This window comes from Pongo pygmaeus, chromosome 7 (assembly GCF_028885625.2).
Source record: "Pongo pygmaeus isolate AG05252 chromosome 7, NHGRI_mPonPyg2-v2.0_pri, whole genome shotgun sequence".
Taxonomy (NCBI): domain Eukaryota; kingdom Metazoa; phylum Chordata; class Mammalia; order Primates; family Hominidae; genus Pongo; species Pongo pygmaeus.
Genome location: NC_072380.2, coordinates 26,626,315 through 26,647,183, shown reverse-complemented (window position 1 = coordinate 26,647,183; position 20,869 = coordinate 26,626,315). Strand labels below are relative to the sequence as shown.

The window sequence follows — 20,869 nt, the reverse complement described above, 5'->3', positions numbered from 1 at the left end:
GCCTCCCAGGTTCAAGTGATTCTCCTGCCTCAGCCTCCCAAGTAGCTGGGATTACAGGTGCACACCACCACGCATGCCTGACTAATTTTTGTATGTTTAGTAGAGACGGGATTCTGCCATGTTGGCCAGGCTGGTCTCCATGTTGGTGGGTGATCCACCCACCTCAACTTTCCAAAGTGCTGAGATTACAGGCATGAGCTACCGCCCTCAGCCCTCATTCATTTTTAATGGGAATTTAAAGCCTGGAAAATATAATGCAATGAAATACTATCCATGGTTATTTTTACGTAGTAAGATTATGGATGATTTTTTTCTTTTTAAAAATTTGTTTACCAATGTCATCTACAATAAACATGGTACTTTTGTTATTATTTCTTTAAAAAAGAACAAAATAAAAATTGAAATCAGAATGTCTGTTCAGCAAAGGACATAATCTTTTGTGAAAAGATGCTCAACAAAACCACAATGAGACACCAGCTCTCATCCAGTAGGATGATGCCTATCAAAACAAACAAACAAACAAGAAACCTACCAAAAAATAAGTATAGGCGAGGATGTGGAGACACTGGAAACCTTGGAAACTGTTGTTGGGAATGTAAAATGGTGTAACCACTGTGGAAAACTATATAGCAGTTTCTTTTAAAAATTAAATAGTTATCAAATTATCTGGCAATTCCACTTCTGTGTACACACTCGAAAGAATTGAAAGCAAGGTCTCAAATAGATACTTGCACAGCCATGTTCATAGCAACATTATTCACAAGAGCTAAAAGATGGACAACCCAATTGTCCACTGATGAATAAATGAACAAATAAACAAAATGTGGTGTATACATACAATAGAATATCTTCGGTCTTGTTTTTTAAATTCAGCCTTAAAAAGGAAAGAAATTCTGGGCCAGGGGCAGTGGCTTATGCCTGTACTCCCAGTGCTTTGGGAGGCTGAGACAGGAGGATTGATTGAGCCCAGGAGTTCAAGGTTACAGTAGGCTATGATGGCACCACTACACTCCAGCCTGGGTGACAGAGCAAGACCCTGTCTCTTAAGTAAAAAAAGAAAAAAAAAGTAAGGAAATTCTGACACATGCTACAACATGAAGAAACTTTGAGGACATTATGCTAAGTGAAATAAACTAGTCAAAAAAAGACACATACTCTTTGATTCCACTTACATGAGGTTCCTAAAGTAGTCAAATTCACAGAGACACAAAGTAGAAAGGTGATTGCCAGGGGCTGGGAGGAGAGGGGAATGAAGAGTTGTTGCTTCATGGGTATAAAGTTTCAGTTTTGCAAAATGAAAATAATTCTGATGATTGGTTGCACAACAATGTGAATATACTTAACATTACTGAACTGTACATTTAAAATCATTAAGACAGTAAATTTTATGTTATGTCTACGTTATTACAATATATATTTTTAATTGAACTCATTTATTTTCCCAAATTTATTAGTTTAAAACTCAGCTTGTTGGTTGCTGCCTTCCTCTACACCATCCCTGCCACTCCCAAATCATTGGATTAGAAAGCAAATTTTAAATTTTATTAAAAATTTATATATATATATATATCTGTATGTCTGTATACATACATATATATGCACACACAAAGAAGGAGTTTTTTACATATGAACAAGATCTTCAGATAGAAAAGTCTGGCTTATTCAGTGCACAAAACACTCAAGAATACTGAGCTACTACAAATGCTACTCTAAATGAATTTTAAAGCTCCCCAAGGATTTGGATACATGAATATGATTCTAGGAAATTAGGTACCGGAACTTCTTTGCTAGATTTCAGATGATCCAGAAGTTTTTAAGAACAGCCAGGCATAGTATAATACCAAAATCATAAGCAACAAAAGAAAAAAATAGATAAATTGGATTTCATCAAAATTTAAAACTTTTGTATACCATCAAAAAAGTAAAGAGATAATCCATAGAATTGGAGAAAATATCTGCAAACCATAGATCTGATAAGGGCCTAGTATCTAGAATACATAAGGAATTCATACAATTTAACAATATGATAAATAACCCAGCTAAAAAAATGGACAAAGACTTGAACAGACATTTCTCCAAAGAAGACACACAAATGACCCATAAAGCACGAGAAAAGATGCTCAACATTATTAGTTATTAGGGAATGAAAATTAAAGCCACAATGAGATACCAATTCCCACCCACCTGATGGTTATAACGAAAATAAGGAAAATAACAAGTGTTGGCCAGGATGTGCAGAAGTTGGGACCTTCAAATGTTGCTGGTGGGAATGTAAAATGGTACAGCTTCTATAGAAAAGAGTGTGGAAGTTCCTCAAAGAGCTAAACATAGAGTTATTATATGACCAGCAATTCTACTTCTAGGCAGAACACAAGAAAACTGAAAACCATTTGTTTGTTTGTTTGTTTTGAGACAGAGTCTCACTCGATTGCCCAGGCTGGAGTGCAGTGGCACGATCTTGGCTCACTGCAACCTCCGACTCCTGGGTTCAAGCGATTCTCATGCCTCAGCCTCCTGAATAGCTGGGATTACGGGCGTGTGCCACTGTGCCCGGCTAATTTTTGTATTTTCGGTAGAGATGGGGTTTCACCATGTTGGCTAGGCTGATCTCAAACTCCTGACCTCAAGTGATCCGCCCACCTTGGCCTCCCAAAGTGCTGGGATTACAAGCATGAGCCACTGTGCCCAGCCTTGAAAACATATGTTTAAACAAAAACTTGTAAAAAAAAATGTTAATAACAGTATTATTCCTAATAGCCAAAAGGTGGAAACAACCCAAATGTCCATCAAGTAATTGGAAAAACTAATGAATAGGATACATACAAAACAATGGAACATTATTTGGACCTAAAAAGGAAGGAAGCACTCATACATGTTACAACATAGATGAAACTTGAAAACATCATACTAAGTGAAAAACAAAAGCAGACACAAAAGGCCATGTACTGTATGGTTCCACGTCTATGAAATGTCCGGAATAGGCAAATCCACTCAGGAAAAAAAAAAAGCAGAAGGCAGATTAGTGATTGCTAGGGGATGGGGGGAGTGGGAAAAGGAAAGTGACTGCTTAATAGTACAAAGTTTCTTTTGGAGGGGTGATGAAAATGTTCTGGAATTAAACAGTGGCAATGGTTACACAACACTGTGAATGCAGTAAAAGCCATTAAATTGTGCATTTCAAAGCGGCCAAAATGAGAATTTTATGTTAAGTCAATTTTGCCTCGATTATAAGAAAAAAAAAAAAAAGAACAGCCATGGGCAGCATAGCTTTCTTTCAGAGCCTTCAGTGGAAATGGATAGAAGAAGCATTAGAGATTCCTAGGACAGCCCAGTGACCACTGAGGTTAGAGGACTGTGCAGGTCACATGGTCAGTCAATGGCAGAGCCAGGACTACCAGCTGGCTTCACTCAGTGCTTTCTGCAGAGTGCCCTCAGAATCAGAGCCCATGCAGGTTATCTGTGTATTCTCAAAAACAAACACAAACCACCTTTAAGACCAGGCACTTGCACGTAAGACAGTATTTGCGCGCAGTACCTATGGTACTAGGTTACCACCAGCTGCAACCAACTAAATCAAGCGTCCATCAGTCCCACCTGCCAATGCGTTTATTGATGACTCTTTCATTAGTTTCATTTGCCTGTATTTCATGATTGTTATGGACTTTGTGTTTGTGTTCCCCTCTCCAAAATTCCTATGTTGAAATCCTAACCCCTAATGGAGTGGTATTAGCAGGTAGGGCCTTTGGGAGGTACGTAGGCCATAAGGGTGGAGCCCTCATAAGCAGGACTAGTGACCTTATAAAAGAGACCCCGGAAAGCTCCCTTGGCTCCTTCCACTATGTAAGGACACAATGAGAAGATGGCAATCTGGAAACCATAAAGTGGGCCCTCACCAGACACCAGATCTGCCAGCATATTGATCTTGGACTTCCCAACCTCCAGAACCATGAGAAATAAATGTTTCTTGTTCAAGCCACCTGGTCATGGTAACTTGTTATCACAGCCTAAGACAATGATTTACATCAAGTAGAAAAATTACACTGTCATCACATTGCTCTAATTTCTAATCTTAGAAAAGCATGTCATTCATACTATCATAGTTGGCTTGTGTCCCAGGGATATTTGAAGACATTTCTTGTGTTTTAAAAAATGATAGACAGAATGTCAGCAGTTTAGGGCACATTCATAAAGACAAATCAACAGTCCATTTTATAAATGGCTCCAAAGAGTACACTGAAAAAAAAAACAGGCATTCAGAACTTTTTTGCAAGAATACATTATTTGGAGATAAAATGAGAAAAAATAATTAATATCAAAAGCAAATCAGTATATATCAGAGTGACAGAAAAAGCTATCTAGTCACATATCCCTGGGGTTCAGGCCCTGCCTCTGGCTTTTCATTAGTAAGTTGCTTTATGTATTAGTCTGTTCTCACCCTGCTAATAAAGACATACCTGAGACTGGGTAATTTATTAAGAAAAAGAGGTTTAATGGACTCACAGTTGCACATGGCTGGGGAGGCCTCACAATCATGGCAGATGGTGAAAGGCATGTCTTACATGGCAGCAGGCAAGAGAGAACGAGAACCAAGCAGAAGGGGAAACCCCTTATAAAACCATGAGATCTTGTGAGACTTATTCACTACAACGAGAACAGTATGGGGGAAACCGCCCCCATGATTCAATTATCTCCCACTGGGTCCCTCCCACAACATGTGGGAATTATGGGAGTACAATTCAAGATGATATTTGGGTAGAGACACAGCCAAACCATATCATTTTACAAGTTACTTTTACCTTTATATATTTCATTTGCAAAATAAGAATAAGAGTAACACCTACTTAATAGAGTCATCCTAGAATTAATAAAATAGTCCATACCAAGCATTTAGCACAGGACTTAGCCCATAGAAAATATGGAGTTTAATGGGATGTAAAATATTTTGCCTGCAAAATTAAATTGTACCCTTATGTTTACTACATATCTCTGGCAGTGTAACTGAGCCACAGAGTTGACTATTGGAAGAAATATGATACTAGATTAGGAAATATTAGTTCAAATCCTAGTTTACATAGTTACTAAATAGCAAGACCTTAGGAATTGGCTAAGTAAATATCACTAAATCTCGGTTTCCTTATTTACAGAAAGTAAATAATGCCTGTATCAGACAGTGTTGGGGCAGGTTTTATTAACAGAATAATATACTCTAAACATTCTAAAATGTAGAATCTAGAATTTAAAAGCACATTCTAGAGTTATATAATGCTACATAAATCACATGGCTTTACTGGTAGAGGACTGCAGTGGGACTGAATACAAGAGACCTCTCTCCCAGTCCTGGGACTATCACCTGGGCTCCAAGGAATGAAGTAGTTTTCAGGACATCACTTTCTTCACTTCTAGAATGAGGTAATTAAACAATCATTAGGTCTCTTGCAAGCTCTGACATTCAATGATGGTACACATATGAATCCATAATCAATTCTGACTTCCCCTTCTTGCTCAAGAAAGTGAAGAGGGATGCTTGCATCAAAGGACCCTGGAATACATGGCCTGTCTTTACCAGGCTGGAAAAACTCCCCAGCCTCACCCTGATTTCCATGGTACAGAGCCATGAGTTTGTGAACCACATAACATTGCATATGCAACTATGCAAAGGTCATGGCCAGAAGTTGTCACTGGCAGTTCAATGACAGCAATTCTCCTCTCCATCCTTGAGCTCCAAGGAGAAAGATGGTAGATGCTGATTAGCTGGCAGGAGTTTTCTTCTAATTAGGTTATAGGCCCCAGACCTGGGGAAGCCTATTTCATCCCAAATCTAATCCTTCTTACTTCCTGCCACAATTAATTATTGCAGGCCAATTAATTGAATAACAACTTTTTAAATCATTAAAGACTTGTTATAATTTAACTAATTATAGAAATATTATTCAGCCATAAAAAAGAAGGAAATTCTGTCACATGCTACAACATAGATGAACCTTAAAGGCATCATGCTAAGTGAAATAAGCCAGTCGCAAAGAATGTAAAAGGTGTCATTTCACTTATATGAGGAGTCTAGAGTAGTCAAGCTGGCAGAGACAGAAAAGAGAATGGTGGTTGCCAGGGGCTGGGAAGAGGTGGAATGAGAAGTTGGCATTTAATGGGTACAGAACTTCAGCTTGGGGGGATGAAAAGGTTCTGGAGATTGGTTATACAACAATGTGAATACACTTAACACCACTGAGCTATACACTTAAAAATGAGTAAGTTGGCAAATTTTATGTTATGTAAAAATTATTTTTTAATTTAACTAATTATATGATTAGTTCAATAACCAGCTGGGAAATCAAGAGCAAATGATAATTATGGATTTTCATCCTTTCCTTCCCCTCTCCAATTACCCCCCACCCTCACTTTCCTCCTTTTGAACCCAGGTGGGTCTTAGGTTTTTTGGACTCCTGAACACACAAATGCTCGTATCTCCTGTTTTGAATCAATATGACCTGTAAAGTATCAAGGTATTGCCTTTATTCCAAATCTGTACCACACATCCCACTAACCACACATTCATTTTGTTTAACAGGCTAGTCTATTATCAAACACGGATCTCTGGGGACAACTTGGGCATCAGTTGTTTGCCTGAGGAGCAGATGGCTTTAATCATTGGAATTTCTCTTTAACTAAGATTAATACAAGTTAAGAATTCTGAATGGGAGAAGGGAGGCCAAGAGTGATTTTAGAACCTGTTGCCCTTTGGAAGAAGAAAGGTCTAGAAGGGGCATCCTATGGGGATGGAGTAGGGATGATGTTGTGCAGTTAGAGGGCAGCACAGCACTGGGCTCCCAGGGCCAGAAGAGACTCAACACAGGGAGAAGAGATGGGGACCCTGATGGAAGGGAGCACCAGAAAGCACTTCACAGACTCAGTAACATTGCCAAGCTCAGCAACACTGTGCAGTTCATTCAGTGGCACCTGCCCTGGAGAGGAGGAGAATCACTCCCTGTCACTCCAGCCTGCATAGGTTGTTTGCTGCTGGGAAAACAGCCTAGAGGCCCCTTTGGAAAGCATTCTTATGGTCCAGTATCGCTGGTGGAGCCACTGGTTCTGGCTACACTGTGTCTGGGGTGGAATGGAGGAAGTTCCTAGGAGGAAGGGAAGAGGCTGAAGGACCCCTGGGCACTGACAAGGGAGGATTGGGCCAACAGAGATGCCTTTCTTCTCTCTCTTCCAAGAGGCTCGGATTTCACAGTGGTAATCAATGTAACCTCACTGCAGCCCAAAATGGACTTATAGGGAAAAGAGAGTAACAAGATAGGGGCTTTCCTCATTCACAACCACTATGCCAGCTCTTTTTCTCCGCCAAAATCTGACATGCCAAGTCAAGCCACACCCATCGCTTTCTGGTGCTGTCTGGCTCACACTCTGAACATAATTTCATTTAGTTCCTGCAAATGCACATGTCCAACATCTCTCATCTTCCATGAGCCATGTGGCATGTGGGTCAAGGAAGCCTATTCTCTCCCTTCCCAAAGCCTTGTTAGGGGAACAGCAGGCCTCTTAGTGCAACAGATGAGCAAAGTCACATCTGACCATACATTAGTAACACATAAACAAAACTGCAAGAGAGGAGGGATGGTGTGAGTCAGGGTCCCAGGATCCACCCATTCTCAATCTCCCGCACATTTCTCTGTGCCAGGGCTTCCAATTAGAATGCACAGAGATGCTGGCACTCACCCAACTCATTCGTTGAAAACTAACTAATGACAAGTCAACTCAGTCAAAATGGTGGGCCAATTGAGCTTTTCGGAAGTCACATTGTTATAAATATAAACACATGTATAGCCACAGCCTTTCCCCTTTTGTACAGACATGAAATATTGAAACATTGCAAGTACTGATCCAGGTAAATGCTCTTAGTCATGAATGACAAAATCTCATTGAATAGGCCTTATATGATAAGACAAGATTAAACATGAAAATTCAGGGGAAGGTGCTGCAGAAAGGCCAAGCTAGAATCGCCCTCTGTTACTAATAACTGGGCAACTGAAGCCAATGTGGATTGCAATCTAAAACTCCCTTGTGGTTTGTTTGAGTATTTTCTCTTCAAATCTCCCCCTCTGTGTGCCTTAGTTTTACAATTTACAATTTCAAACATCTAAGCTTCCAAATGGCCAAGAAAAAAGAAGTGTTATTCAACCCGATGAAACTATGCCTTTCAAACTTGAGTTCTAATTCATGATAGGGGTGGCCACTTTCAACCCCATCCTCTGATTTGCCATTTTTTACATGATTTCTTCTTTATTCTCCAGTTGTTTTTCTGCTTCCTCTAGGACATCAGAATCACCAGCACAACTCGCCATGCATGAGGCTACTCACTCAACCATGATGCTATATGATTTTGGCCCTCACTCAATGTATTCACATAGGGAAGTGTTTCACACACACTCACTCAGCTTTCAGTATAAGTTACATTATTAGAAACTTTTACTTGTCTGATCACTTGGAACAAAGCAAGTTTTTTGGATTTAGGTTCTTCTGGTTGACACGTAGTGAAATATGGATATGAGACACTCCCTTATATGAATAAATTAGAGGGCAGGGCTGGGGGTGGATATAAATTACCAGTTGTGTCACCTTTTACAAATGACAGCAAATGGCTTATTTTTCCTAGACTTGACCCTACAAAAGTCAAAAGCTGCAAAATTCTATGTCACATCAGCAAACAGTCAAATCATGCCCCAACCATCATCACCAATTCTGAATTGTTCTCAAAGGCTGTCACTGTAAGTACACAAATGTAAATGCTTGTGGAATCCCTCGCTGAATATGTATAGACCACTCCCAACTACTCTGGAAGCCCTCTGAGAAGAAGAAACCTCTTGCACTTTGTATAACTAACCTTCCCCCTGCCCTACAAGGCAACGCGCACAATAGGTATTCAATCAATAATCATTCATTGATTGACTTCTCATTTTTACCAGCAGGCATGGGAGAGAAACAGAAAACGTGCTAAAACACTTTGCATTGTAAATTCTCAGTTAAGAAATTAAGGCTGTGGAAAAGAATTACACTAGTGTAAGGATCACTCAGATAAAGAAAGAATTGGGGTGTGAGATTATTACTGCGCTGAAAATGCTCACTGTTCATATTTGTCAGAAAGTGACAAACATTTTCTAAAATCAAGCGTGACCAAATTGGCCTTTGTTTCCCCCATTAACACAATAAGAGGGGGTTTAGTCTTCTTCGACAGTCTATTTCGAATGCGAGGGGTTTTCCCCCTTTTCTTGTCTTTTTGACCCTTTGAACATAATCCACTTACTTCCCCGCTTCCTAAAGCACCTCCCACATAGCGGTTTGGGGAGCGCTCTGTGAAGCCCTGGCTGAGACACTTATTGGAACTTTGTTCCCCACATAGGCTATTTAGGAGCGTCTCGGTTTCCTCGGGCGACTCCAAGGCCTCCCTGGCTCTTCTCACGCTGCGAGCAGGAGTCAAGGGCGGTGCGGTGCTCGGAATGGGGTCCGGGGGCGCTGACCATGGTCCTAGCCTCGGAGCTCGGGACGTGAGCGCAGAAGGCGCCGGCGGAGGCTGCAGGGAGCGGCCGTCGGAACCCCCGCCCCTCCCGACCACCGGGGAGCCGCGGGCCTTCACGCAAAGCCTCCACCGCACGCTCTGAGCCGCCTCAAAAAAAGGGTGGGGCACCCAGCCGCAGCTGCAATCGGAAGCCGCCCCGGAGGGTTTCAGAAGAATGGAACCGCGGCCAACACCCTCCCAGACGACCACCGCCCGCCCCAGCAGGGGAGCAGCCCATTCCCTATGCCCACCCCCCACTTCTCAAGCTCAAGGAGACGCGGGCAGCCTTTGTGGGCGCACGGCCGCCCACCGCCCAGCCCGAGCCTCGCCGCACCCTGCGCGGAGAAGGGGCGGGTAGGGCGGGGTGCGCGTGCAGATGCGGGAGGCGAGGTCCAGGGCGGGGCATGAAGGTGGGCGCGCCGGGCTCAGGGGCGAGGGAGGGGCGATCCCTGCGCCCCGTCCTCCGTCTCCACCCCCCACCCCCACACCGACCTGGTCGTTGATGTTCTGCAGGGCTTCTTTGCCCGAGGCTCTCCGGATCTCCACCTTCCGGCCCGATTCAACAGATGGCTCCCCGCCGGCTCGCCGGCCCTGCCGCGAGTACGGCGGCTGCGGGTCCGGGCCCAAGTGGGCGACGTCCCGCTGCTGAGCCACCACCTGCCCCGAGCCCCGGCCCACCGACAGCGAGTCGAAGTCGATGGTCTTGTTCTCCGAGGACCCTTCCACCGGGCAGAACATGCCACAGAATTTCTGCCGGGGCTTGGGGCTGCCGGAGCCCAGGTTTTTAAAAAAGGCAGGGACCTCTTCGTCCTCTGCCGCCTTCCCGGATTGCTTTCTCTCGGCCATGGCTCGGGGGCTCGGTTAGGGTCCTCGCCGTCCGTCCGTCCGTCTGCCAGTCCCTAAGTCTCCCTCGCTGTGTGCACAAGCCCCCTAGCTGCTGCCGCGGCTGCCGTTCGCCGCCCACCGCAAGGTGCACAGAAAGGAAGGAGGGCTGGCGAGCCGGCGACCCACCCTCCCGGTCCCTCCCCCTGACCCCGCTTCTCCCCTCCCTGCCCACGCCCCCCGCGGCTACAGCGCGAGCTCGGGGAAGCGGCAAAGTTGGATCTGGGAGGGCGTCCGCTGCGACTGCGGGAGCCGAGAGGCTGCCAGTTCCCGGCAGCGCGGGGAGGAGGGAGGCGCGGGCGGGGCGCGGCGCCGGGGAGGGGAGGGGAGGGCAGGGGAGGGCTGGAGGGGAGGGAAGGAGAGAGAGAGGGGAGGGCGGCACCGCCCCTAGCCCCGCGCTCCGGAAGTGAAGCGGCCAGACCACCAGCTAATGGATGCGGAGCGGAGGGCCCGCTGACCGCTCTCCGCGCCTGGGTAAGTATCGGGTAGGGCACGCGGAGTGAGGACCCGAGGACGCAGCCCCCGGCCCCAGTGCCCTTCTCCTCCACCTGCCTGGCCCAGGCGCCTCTGCCCCGCCGCATGGCGGAGGTGGGCGGGGGGCGAGGGCGCACTGTGGATAGGGGTTCCTCTCCGTTACCCTGGGTGTGAGCTGATGGATGGGAAAAGGGGACAAGCCGGGCGCCACGCTACCCAGGGTGTGGGAAGGGGGATGGCACTGAAGATGGACAAGGATAGCACAGGCAGGGTGGACAGGAGGGGGGCAGCCAAGACGCTGGACACCCAAGCTTCAGTTTGTCCACTCGTCTTGGCAGGCTGCAGGGAGCAGAGACTGAAACGAGAAGGTTCCCGCTTCGTGCATCCACTTTGGTGTGGTTGGGGTGACGGGGGAGTGGGGGGGCACAAAACATGGCGGGAAGAAATGCAGAGGGGCGTAGCAGATGGGAGAGGAATATATAGAGAGACGCAGGTCTGCGGTCTATGGGGGTGTAGCAAAGAGTGCAGTCAGGAATTCCAGCCCAGTGCCACGACTTAAAGAGGGGGTGCAGACCGGCTCTATTGCGCAAGGCGCCATGGACCGTGTCTGCGCCACTGCTCCAAGAAGGGCGCAGGAACGTGTCGCGATTTGGTTTATTCTGCTTCCCTCACCAAAAAAACAAAAACAAAAACAAAAACAAACAAACAAATTGAAACCCCCTCCCCAAATCTCCAGCTTTTCCCCGCGCCCCAGAGCCCCGCCTGGTTCCCCCGCCCCTGTTGCGCACTGCGCCACAGCCGCGGTGTTTCCCGGGTTACCAGATGCCACGTGTTTGGGGAGTAAGTGCGGGTGCGCATCTGGTGCGGAGTAGGAGGTAGGATGTGGGCTGTGAGTGTCATGAATTGTGTGGGGCCAAGCAGGGGAAAGGTGTGTAGGAACTTGGTGTGTGTGTGCGGTAGCTGAGCCACGGCCACCAGGTTGATAACTAACCAGGGGGCAATTAGATTTGTGTGCCTAACATGGTCAATGCTGGTCCTTCATTGCTTTTTCCCATCCCCACGTCCTTTCCGCTTATCAGTCCCTGCCTCTGCGCGATGACAGCTCCGCCTCTCTTTCCACAGTGGCAAAATCCTGCAGAAATGGTGCCCCTCCTTTGGTTGCCCGGGAGGGAGTTCTGGGCATGCTCAGTAACCAGGGTGGGTTTGGGCTGAGAGGCCGTTTACCGCAGGGCCACCGCGTAGGGCCATGTAACCAGGGATCCAGTCCCATTGTCAGCCCAGGATTAAATGCGGTTACCAACCACCCCCACAGTCCAATTGTGAGAGATAGTTTGGTGAATATAGTTACATCTGGTGGACAACCAGTCGCAATTTGAAGATCAGCCCACCTTGATCGGTGGAAAGGCGTCTCCGGATGAGAAACAGACTGGGGAAGAAGAATATAGCAGTGGAGGGGCTGAGAGAACAGGAGGGGGCATTTTGGACTTAGCGCCAGATGTGCTTTGCATTTGAATAAAGCATTTGAAAAAAGCGCTTCCAACTGAATTACATCATTTCCTACTCACAGCCCCACTGTGAGATGCGTGCCTTATCGGCACTGCTTTCCAGGTTAGGAAACAGATTTAGAGAGCTTGAGGTGCATAGCCAAGGTTGGGTATTTAGTTAAATGATCCAACAATTCCAGGGAGGGTCTTCCACCTCAAAGTCTGGCTTCTTTTCCAGCTTGTCCTGTGACCCCCTTTATGTGAGAAAATACAAGGTTCTTCTATTTCTACCGTGTCCAGATATTTCCATCCGTGGCCCTATTGTATATCAAGGATGTTTCTTGCCATGTTTTTATTTGAAGGTCACACTGCAGGTGACATTGGGAGGAAGAGTCATCTGAAGACAGCCTAACTTCAGCATAGCAGTCATTCTGTAGACCGTAGAGATGCTTTTTCCCAGGCAGTATCTTTTCACATTCCCTGTTTTCTCTAAATATCCCAGTGGGGAGGAAGGTTGCCCCCAGCTGTTTTTTTATTTTTATTTTTGTTTTCAGACAGAGTCTCACACTATCACCCAGGCTGGAATGCAATGGTGCAAACGCAGCTCACTGCAGCCTTGACCCACTCTGCTCAAGCAGTCCTCCCTCCTCAGCCTCCCAAGTAGTTGGGACTACAGGCGAGTGCCACACACCCAGCTAATTTTTTAATTTTTCCTTTTTGTAGAGACAGAGTCGCACTGTGTTGCTGGTCTCAAACTCCTGGGCTCAAGTGATCCTCCCGCCTTGGCCTCCCAAAGTGCTGGGTTTACAGGTGTAAGCCACTGCACCTGGCCCTCCCCCACAGTCCCCACATTTTAGAAAGGAAAAGTCAGGCATGGAGAAGTCAGCAGTCTCAGGTCTCTGGGGTTCCTGGGCACGGGGGTGAAGCAGCATTTTGCCCTCCTGGCTCTCTGGCACCCCTGGTGCCTTCAGCACCTCCCAGAAGACTCAGGAGATGTGCCCACAGCAGGAGCACTGCTGATAGATTTACAGGACAGCACTGTGGTGTATGGCCCCCATTCGAATTGATGAAGATGTTTAGGCCAAGGGGGAAATGGTTGTAGCCCCTTAACACACACTCCACAGCAATAACTGGGAGGTATCAGGAACTCTAACTTTTTTTTTTTTTTTTTTTTTTTTTTTTTTTGAGACAGAGTCTTGCTCTGTTACTCAGGTTAGAGTGCAGTTGTGCAATCTCGGCTCATTGCAACTTCTGCCTCCCAGGTTCAAGCAATTCTCCTGCCTCAGCCTCCCAAGTAGCTGGGATTACAGGCACTTGCCACCACACCCAGCTAATTTTTGTATTTTTGGTAGAGACGGGGTTTGGCCATGTTGGCCAGGCTGGTTTCAAACTCCTGACCTCAGGTGATCTACCCGCCTCAGCTTCCCAAAGTGCTGGGATTACAGACATGAGTCACCACGCCTGGCCAACTCTAACTTTTTTATGTTCTCTAATCCTCACAGGTTCTCCAGAACAAAATCCTTGATAGGTGTGCTTCCTCCTTTTTTCTTTTTTCTCAAATGATGGGTTAAAGTTCAAATGTTAGGAAAGGCTGGGTGTGGTGGTTCAAGTGTGTAATTCAGCACTGCGAGAGGCTGTGGTGGGAGGATTGCTTGAGCCCAGGAGTTTGAGACCAGGCTGAACAACGTAAGGAGACTCCATCTCTACACAAAATTAAAAAACTAGCCAGGCATGGTGGCATGTGCCTGTGGTCCCAGGTACTCAGGAGGTCGAGGTGGGAGGATTGCTTGAGCCCAGGAGAGATCAAGGCTACAGTGAGCCGTGTTTACACCACTGCATTCCAGCCTCGGCAACAGAGTGAGACCCTGTCTCAAAAAACAGAAACAGAAACAAATGCCTGGAGAGTGTTGTGTTAGTAACTTATTGTCTTAGTCTATTTTGTGTTGCTATAAAGGAATACCTGAGGCTGGATAATTTATAAAGAAAAGAGGTTTATTTGGGTCACAGTTCTGCAGGCTGTACAAGAAGTATGGTGCTGACATCTGTATCTGGTGACCCCTCAGGAAGCTTCCAGTCATAGCAGAAAGCAAAGAGGGAGCAGATGTGGCAAGAAAGGGAGCAAGAGTGAGGGGAGGGAGGTGGTAGTCTGTTTTTAACAATCAGATCTTGAGGAAGCTAATAGAACAAGAACCCACTCATTACCCCAAGAATGGCACCAAGCCATTCATAAGGGATCCACTCTCATGACCCAAACACATCCCACCAGGCCCCACCTCCAACACTGGGGATCACATTTCAGCATGAGATTTGGAGGGGACAAACCTTCAAACTATTTCACTTACCATTCATAGCAAAAGCAAAGCCCAAATGTGTGTTTGCAAAGCCTTCCAGACACAACAAAAGAGAATTAATTCATAATACCCAATTTAACTTAGTCGGCCCTGAGATTTTTTTCCCTGAATTGTTATACCTAGATTAAACTATTTTTAAACGTTTGAGTGATTCCTCATTAGTTTTGTTAATCAAAGAGGTAAAGCAACTTAATATTGAGTAGTATTGTGAAGGATTATCATATTTTTGAATAAGTGCATTAACGGTCTTCCTACTGAATATTAATGAAGCATAAATACCTGTTCTTATTGTTTATGTGTAACAGGGCAGCTTGGCTTGGCTGGAGCTAAGAGCCAGACACACCACTGTGTGGAGGTGGGTGACGTCTTCCCGTGCTAAAAGGTGAATAAATAAGCTCCTCACCTCTCGCGGAACACTCGAGAACACATCAACAGGTATTTAGCCACATCTCCTGATTTCATCTTTCAATGGCAAAGACCTTGAATCCTGTCCTTAAATGGGGCTCAGACATTAATCAACAGGTCTGATGAGCATATGGTGGGAACACCAGATTTCATTGGAGTCCTCAAGAGAAAAAAAGTCACAGTGAGCAAAGAAGGGGTCTGACAGAGTGGGACAAATGCAAGCACAGTGTAAAGTAGAACCACCATCTGCCCCCAGTTCCATTCCAGACTAGAGTGTGGATGCTTCCAGGGAAAGAGAGTGCTGTATAGTAAAACTGAACATTGTTTCACCAGGGGTCCAAGCCGCCCTGCTGGGAGGCTTTTCTTCAAGAGTTCTGGGTGCCAGAGTGGAAGGCATTTTCCCATCAACTGGAGAGAGACGAAACATCTGAGACCAGGAGGCTGTGGAGAAAGCAGCTGTCCCAGGTGCCTCAACTATCAGAGAAGGGTCAGCGCCACGTGGCTGCCAGCATCTTTGAGAAAATCATTGGCAACCGGACTTCAGAGCTGCAGGCAGAGGTGTGGTTAGAACTGAGATACGACCTGCCCACCTGGGTCAGGCCTAAAGACAAGAAGTCCTGAGTTCTTGCCACTGAGTAGGCCAGGGTCATTTGTCCAGAAAACTTTGTGACTGTCTTTGAGTGTCCTAGTCTGGGACCCATTCATTGGTGGGTTCTAAGGTTAGAAGCTCATCCAGGATATTTTCAATATTAAGTCAGTGCATAGCTGCACCACTAACAAATTGGTGCCTGTAGAGTCAGAGTGGGTCAATTCTTAGGACAATGGCGCTGGCACTGTTAGAGGACTGGTGCAGGATAATGAGTGTGGATGAGCAGAAGTCACTGATGGTTACGGGGATACCGGCGGACTATGAGGAGGCTGAGATTCAGGAGGTCCTTCAGGAGACTTTAAAGTCTCTGGGCAGGTATAGACTGCTTGGCAAGATATTCCGGAAGCAGGAGAATGCCAATGCTGTTTTACTAGAGCTTCTGGAAGATACTGATGTCTCGGCCATTCCCAGTGAAGTCCAGGGAAAGGGGGGTGTCTGGAAGGTGATCTTTAAGACCCCTAATCAGGACACTGAGTTTCTTGAAAGATTGAACCTCTTTCTAGAAAAAGAGGGGCAGACGGTCTCGGGTATGTTTCGAGCCCTGGGGCACGAGGGTGTGTCTTCAGCCACAGTGCCCTGCATCTCACCAGAATTACTGGCCCATTTGTTGGGACAGGCAATGGCACACGCGCCTCAGCCCCTGCTACCCATGAGATACCGGAAACTGCGAGTATTCTCGGGGAGTGCTGTCCCAGCCCCAGAGGAAGAGCCCTTTGAGGTCTGGTTGGAACAGGCCACCGAGATAGTCAAAGAGTGGCCAGTAACAGAGGCAGAAAAGAAAAGGTGGCTGGCGGAAAGCCTGCGGGGCCCTGCCCTGGACCTCATGCACATAGTGCAGGCAGACAACCCGTCCATCAGTGTAGAAGAGTGTTTGGAGGCCTTTAAGCAAGTGTTTGGGAGCCTAGAGAGCCGCAGGGCAGCCCAGGTGAGGTATCTGAAGACCTATCAGGAGGAAGGAGAGAAGGTCTCAGCCTATGTGTTACGGTTAGAAACCCTGCTCCGGAGAGCGGTGGAGAAACGCGCCATCCCTCGGCGTATCGCGGACCAGGTCCGCCTGGAGCAGGTCATGGCTGGGGCCACTCTTAACCAGATGCTGTGGTGCCGGCTTAGGGAGCTGAAGGATCAGGGCCCGCCCCCCAGCTTCCTTGAGCTAATGAAGGTAATACGGGAAGAAGAGGAGGAAGAGGCCTCCTTTGAGAATGAGAGTATCGAAGAGCCAGAGGAAGGAGATGGCTATGGCCGCTGGAATCATGAGGGAGACGACTGAAAACCACCTGGGGGCAGGACCCACAGCCAGTGGGCTAAGACCTTTAAAAAATTTTTTCTTTAATGTATGGGACTGAAATCAAAGCATGAAAGCCAATTATTGACCTTCCTTCCTTCCTTCCCTCCCTCCCTCCTTCTCTCCTCTCCTCTCCTGTCCTTCCTTCCTTCCTTTTTTCTTTTTCTCTTTCTTCTTTATTTCTTGGGTCTCACTCTCATCACCCAGGCTGGAGTGCAGTGGTGCAAAAATCTCGGCTCACTGCAGCCTTGACTTCCCAGGCTCAGGCTCAGGTGATCCTCACACCTTAGCCTCCCAAGTTCCTGGGACTGCAGACCTGCACCACCATGCCTAGCTATTCTTTTGTATTTTTGGTAGAGACAGGGTTTTGCTGTGTTGCTCAGGCTGGTCTGGAACTCCTAGGCTCAAATGATGTGCCCAACTTGGCCTCCCAAAGTGCTGGGATTACAGGCATGAACAACCATGCCTGGCCCTTGATTTTTCTTTTTAAGAAAAAAATATCTAGGAGTTTCTTAGACCCTATGTAGATTATTAATGAACAAAAGATTAAACTCCAAATGTTAGATAGTAAGCCTGAAGGAATCTGAAACACTTGTACTTCCAATTTTCTTTAAATAATCCCAAATAGACCAGAATTGGCCCATACCATAGAAGAAAGAATTAGCAGTCAAAAAAAAAAAATACCTTTTGTAATGTTTCAAAAATAAAGCTGTTTGACTTGTCAGGTGTTTTCCTTTCTCAAATCAGCAAATTCTCTCTGAGTGCCTGGCTTTGTGAGACACTGCACAGGGAGTTACAAGACTACAGCTATAACCTGCAGTTGAGCAGTTATAAACCTACAAAATGGGCCCTGCCCTCAGAGAGTTTCCAGTCTAGATGAGGAGATGATCTAGACAGGTAAAAGGCTAACTAACCCTTCGTGTAAATAAGTTCATCACCCCAGTAAAAGTGCCATCACCCAGTGAATAGGACCATCTCTGCCTGCAGATTTTTGTTGTTGTTGTTGTTGTTGTTGTTTTAACCTGGGAAGTGTTCTTCCTGCTTTTCTGCTAGGTGTCAGATAGATGGTCCCAGAACTAGGTGCTGTGTCAGGCCCTGAAGACACAGATGACTCAACCTAAGCTTTGCTTTCCAGAGGTCCACAGCCTGAGAGGTGTCCCCAAAGAAAGGGGGACATGAGGGGACAGCATGCTCGAGAGCAGGGGTGTTTAGGGCAGGTTTGGATTTAGTGAGCAGGCTGGTTTGCTTAGAGAAGGTTTTTAGTGGCAACAAAGGACAAAGAGGAGAAAAAAGGAACTCACATTTATTGAGGGCCTACTATGTGCAAAGTGTTTCATGTATATCTCATTGAATGTATACAGCCACCCTGTTGTGGTATAATTTTGCTCTTTATAAAGAGAAAGAAACTGAAGCTCAGATGGGTTAAGTGGGCTCCTCAACACCAAAATGCTAAGAAATGATGGAGCCTAGACAGAAGCCCAGAACTTTCTCACTCCCACTAGTCCATCCTCTACCATCATGATGACTTTCAAATTGTGCTCTGCAGTTCTGCAGAGATTTTCTAGCAGTTCCATCTCCAAAATGTATTTTAAACTCTTTATTTTTTAAAATTATTATTATTATTATTTTGAGACTGAGTCTTGCTCTATCGCCCAGGCTGGAGTGCAGTGGCGCAATCTCAGCTCACTGCAACCTCCACCTCCCAGGTTCAAGTGATTCTCGTGCCTCAGCCTCCCGAGTAGCTGGGATTACAGGCACCCACCACCACGCCCAGCTAATTTTTGTATTTTTAGTAGAAACGGGGTTTTACCATGTTAGCCAGGCTGGTCTCGAACTCCTGACCTCAAGTGATCCACTCACCTCAGCCTCCCAAAGTGCTGGGATTACAGGTGTGAGCCACCGTGCCCGGGCTAAACTCTTTAAATCTCTAGTAAATAGCAGCTAGATTCAAATGGGCTGATAACCAAATTTTAACACATCAGCATTCACCACCAGGTTTACTTTTATTTCCAGATTGGCTCATTTTGGGCAGACCTTAGAGCAAAGTTTCCTTTATGGTATCTGCGTACGTATTCGAACTTCTTTTAATTGTTCATAGATTTTAAAAGCGGTAGCACCACATGGTTCTTTAGATCAGACCTGTGTATTTAGATCAGACCTGTGTATCACCTAAGTGTGTGAGTGCAGTGCAGATGAGCACCATTTAGTTATATGTGCTAGGCAAAGCTCCAACACAGTTGATGTGTAGTCTTGTGGTAGATTTGTGCCTACTGTAAGCAAATTGCTTAGCTTCTCTAGACATCAGTTTCCACATCTGAAAAATAAGAAGATGAGAGTACACGGTTGTTATGAACAAATGACTTAATGCTTTTTAAGCATGTTGCATGACATCTGGAACACAGAAAGCCCTCAATACATTGAAGCTCTTAGGATTTTCACGATGTTCCTGTCTGCTCAATGCATGCTTTCTTTATTGTTCTGACAGTTGTGTGGTAACAAGTTAATATGTTTCCAGTTGACTTCCAGTCTACCCTGGTGTTAGAAACCGTTTCAGCTCTTATTGTAAATTTGAGTGCTTGTTGTTTTTTATATTTGTGATGACTCTTCCAGCAGTTGTTGACAATTGTTAGAGGTTTGACTTTTAAATAATTACTTATTTTTTCTGATTGTGGTTCGACGTTTAACTGAAGAATATCCTGAAATTGTAAGAAAAGCATTTTTTAAAAGGTATCACTTGTGATCATTTATCTTTCTAAATTATATTTTTAATACTGTTCCACCAAAGTGATGCAGTGGTTACCATGACACCCTAATTTCATGTGTTTTTGTATTTATAAAAATGGTTTCATTGTCATTTATTGACAGTATACAAAGTAAAATGTTATAAATGTGAAGTTATAAAATAAATATATGCTAATAAAATCCTGAGTTTTTCTGATTCCTATATCATGGCCTCTATAAACTACTGCTTGAAGAAGGAGCTTTGTTACTGAAAAATTTTGAGAGATAAGTTGAGAAAATCAAGCTAAAGCCAAAAGGTCTTAGAATCCTCTAGGCAAGAAAACCTGAAAGCAAAAAAATGCTTCAACAAGAATACTTGAACTATGTCTCCGGGAACAAGGGAGAGCTCGGTCCGCCCATCATCGATTTCTCTTTTAAAATATACAGAAACAACAGATGGAGGTCAGTTGCCTCAGAGACCCCCCAGCTCATTTGCTTAGGAAAGTAACTGTACAGATAAATTCCCAGGCTCTATTCTGCCAAGGGTGAATGACCCTGAAGGTAGAATATTGCTTTTCTGGGCTGAAGTCACCCTTTTTCTTCTTCTTCTTCTTTTTTTTTTTTTTTTTTTTTTTTTTTGAGCCAAGGTGTCACCCAGGCTGGAGTATAGTGGCGCAACCTCGGCTCACTGCAAACTCTGCCTACTGGCTTCAAGGGATTCTCATGCCTCAGCTTCCCAAGTAGCTGGGATTACAGGGGTGCACCACCATGTTCCAGCTAAGTTTTTGTATTTTTAGTAGAGACAGGGCTTCACTATGTTGATCAGGCTGGGCTCAAACTCCTGGCCTCAGGTAATCCACCTGTGTTGGCCTCCCAAAGTGCTGGGATTACAGGCATGAGCCACTGTGCCCAGCCTGAAGTCACCTTTTATTCTATGGAGGTATATGGGGGAAAATTCCTCTTGCCTTTGGCCTTCTTGAAATTGCTCCTCCTTCTTTTTTCTAAAGTGCAATGGGGGAGTATCTTTCACTGGGCCATACATCCTGCAGACCAGCCCATTAAAGAGGA

The 20,869-nt window shown here is 45.6% G+C and overlaps 2 protein-coding genes across 2 annotated transcripts in view; one reads left to right on the top strand and one right to left on the bottom strand.

Annotated features, from left to right (window-relative positions):
• The window catches only part of DPYSL2 (dihydropyrimidinase like 2), a 140,054-nt gene extending 129,349 nt beyond the window's left edge, over positions 1–10,705 (bottom strand). Inside the window, exon 1 of the mRNA XM_054498542.2 lies at positions 10,046–10,705. Within this exon, the coding sequence (XP_054354517.1) occupies positions 10,046–10,399 (354 nt within the window). The 5' untranslated portion in view covers positions 10,400–10,705. The remainder of the gene's footprint in view (positions 1–10,045) is intronic.
• Positions 10,706–10,764: 59 nt separating this feature from the next.
• Positions 10,765–20,002, top strand: PNMA2 (PNMA family member 2). The gene is made up of 3 exons (XM_054498545.2): positions 10,765–10,909; positions 15,050–15,179; positions 15,483–20,002. The coding sequence occupies exon 3, from the start codon at positions 15,971–15,973 to the stop codon at positions 17,063–17,065; it is 1,095 nt and encodes a 364-aa protein (XP_054354520.2). The 5' UTR covers positions 10,765–10,909; positions 15,050–15,179; positions 15,483–15,970; the 3' UTR covers positions 17,066–20,002.
• Positions 20,003–20,869: the final 867 nt, after the last annotated feature.

What these genes read in the sequence shown, in the direction of transcription:
- PNMA2 (XM_054498545.2), top strand. Translation starts at nt 15,971, where the DNA reads ATGGCGCTGGCACTGTTAGAGGACTGGTGCAGGATAATGAGTGTGGAT.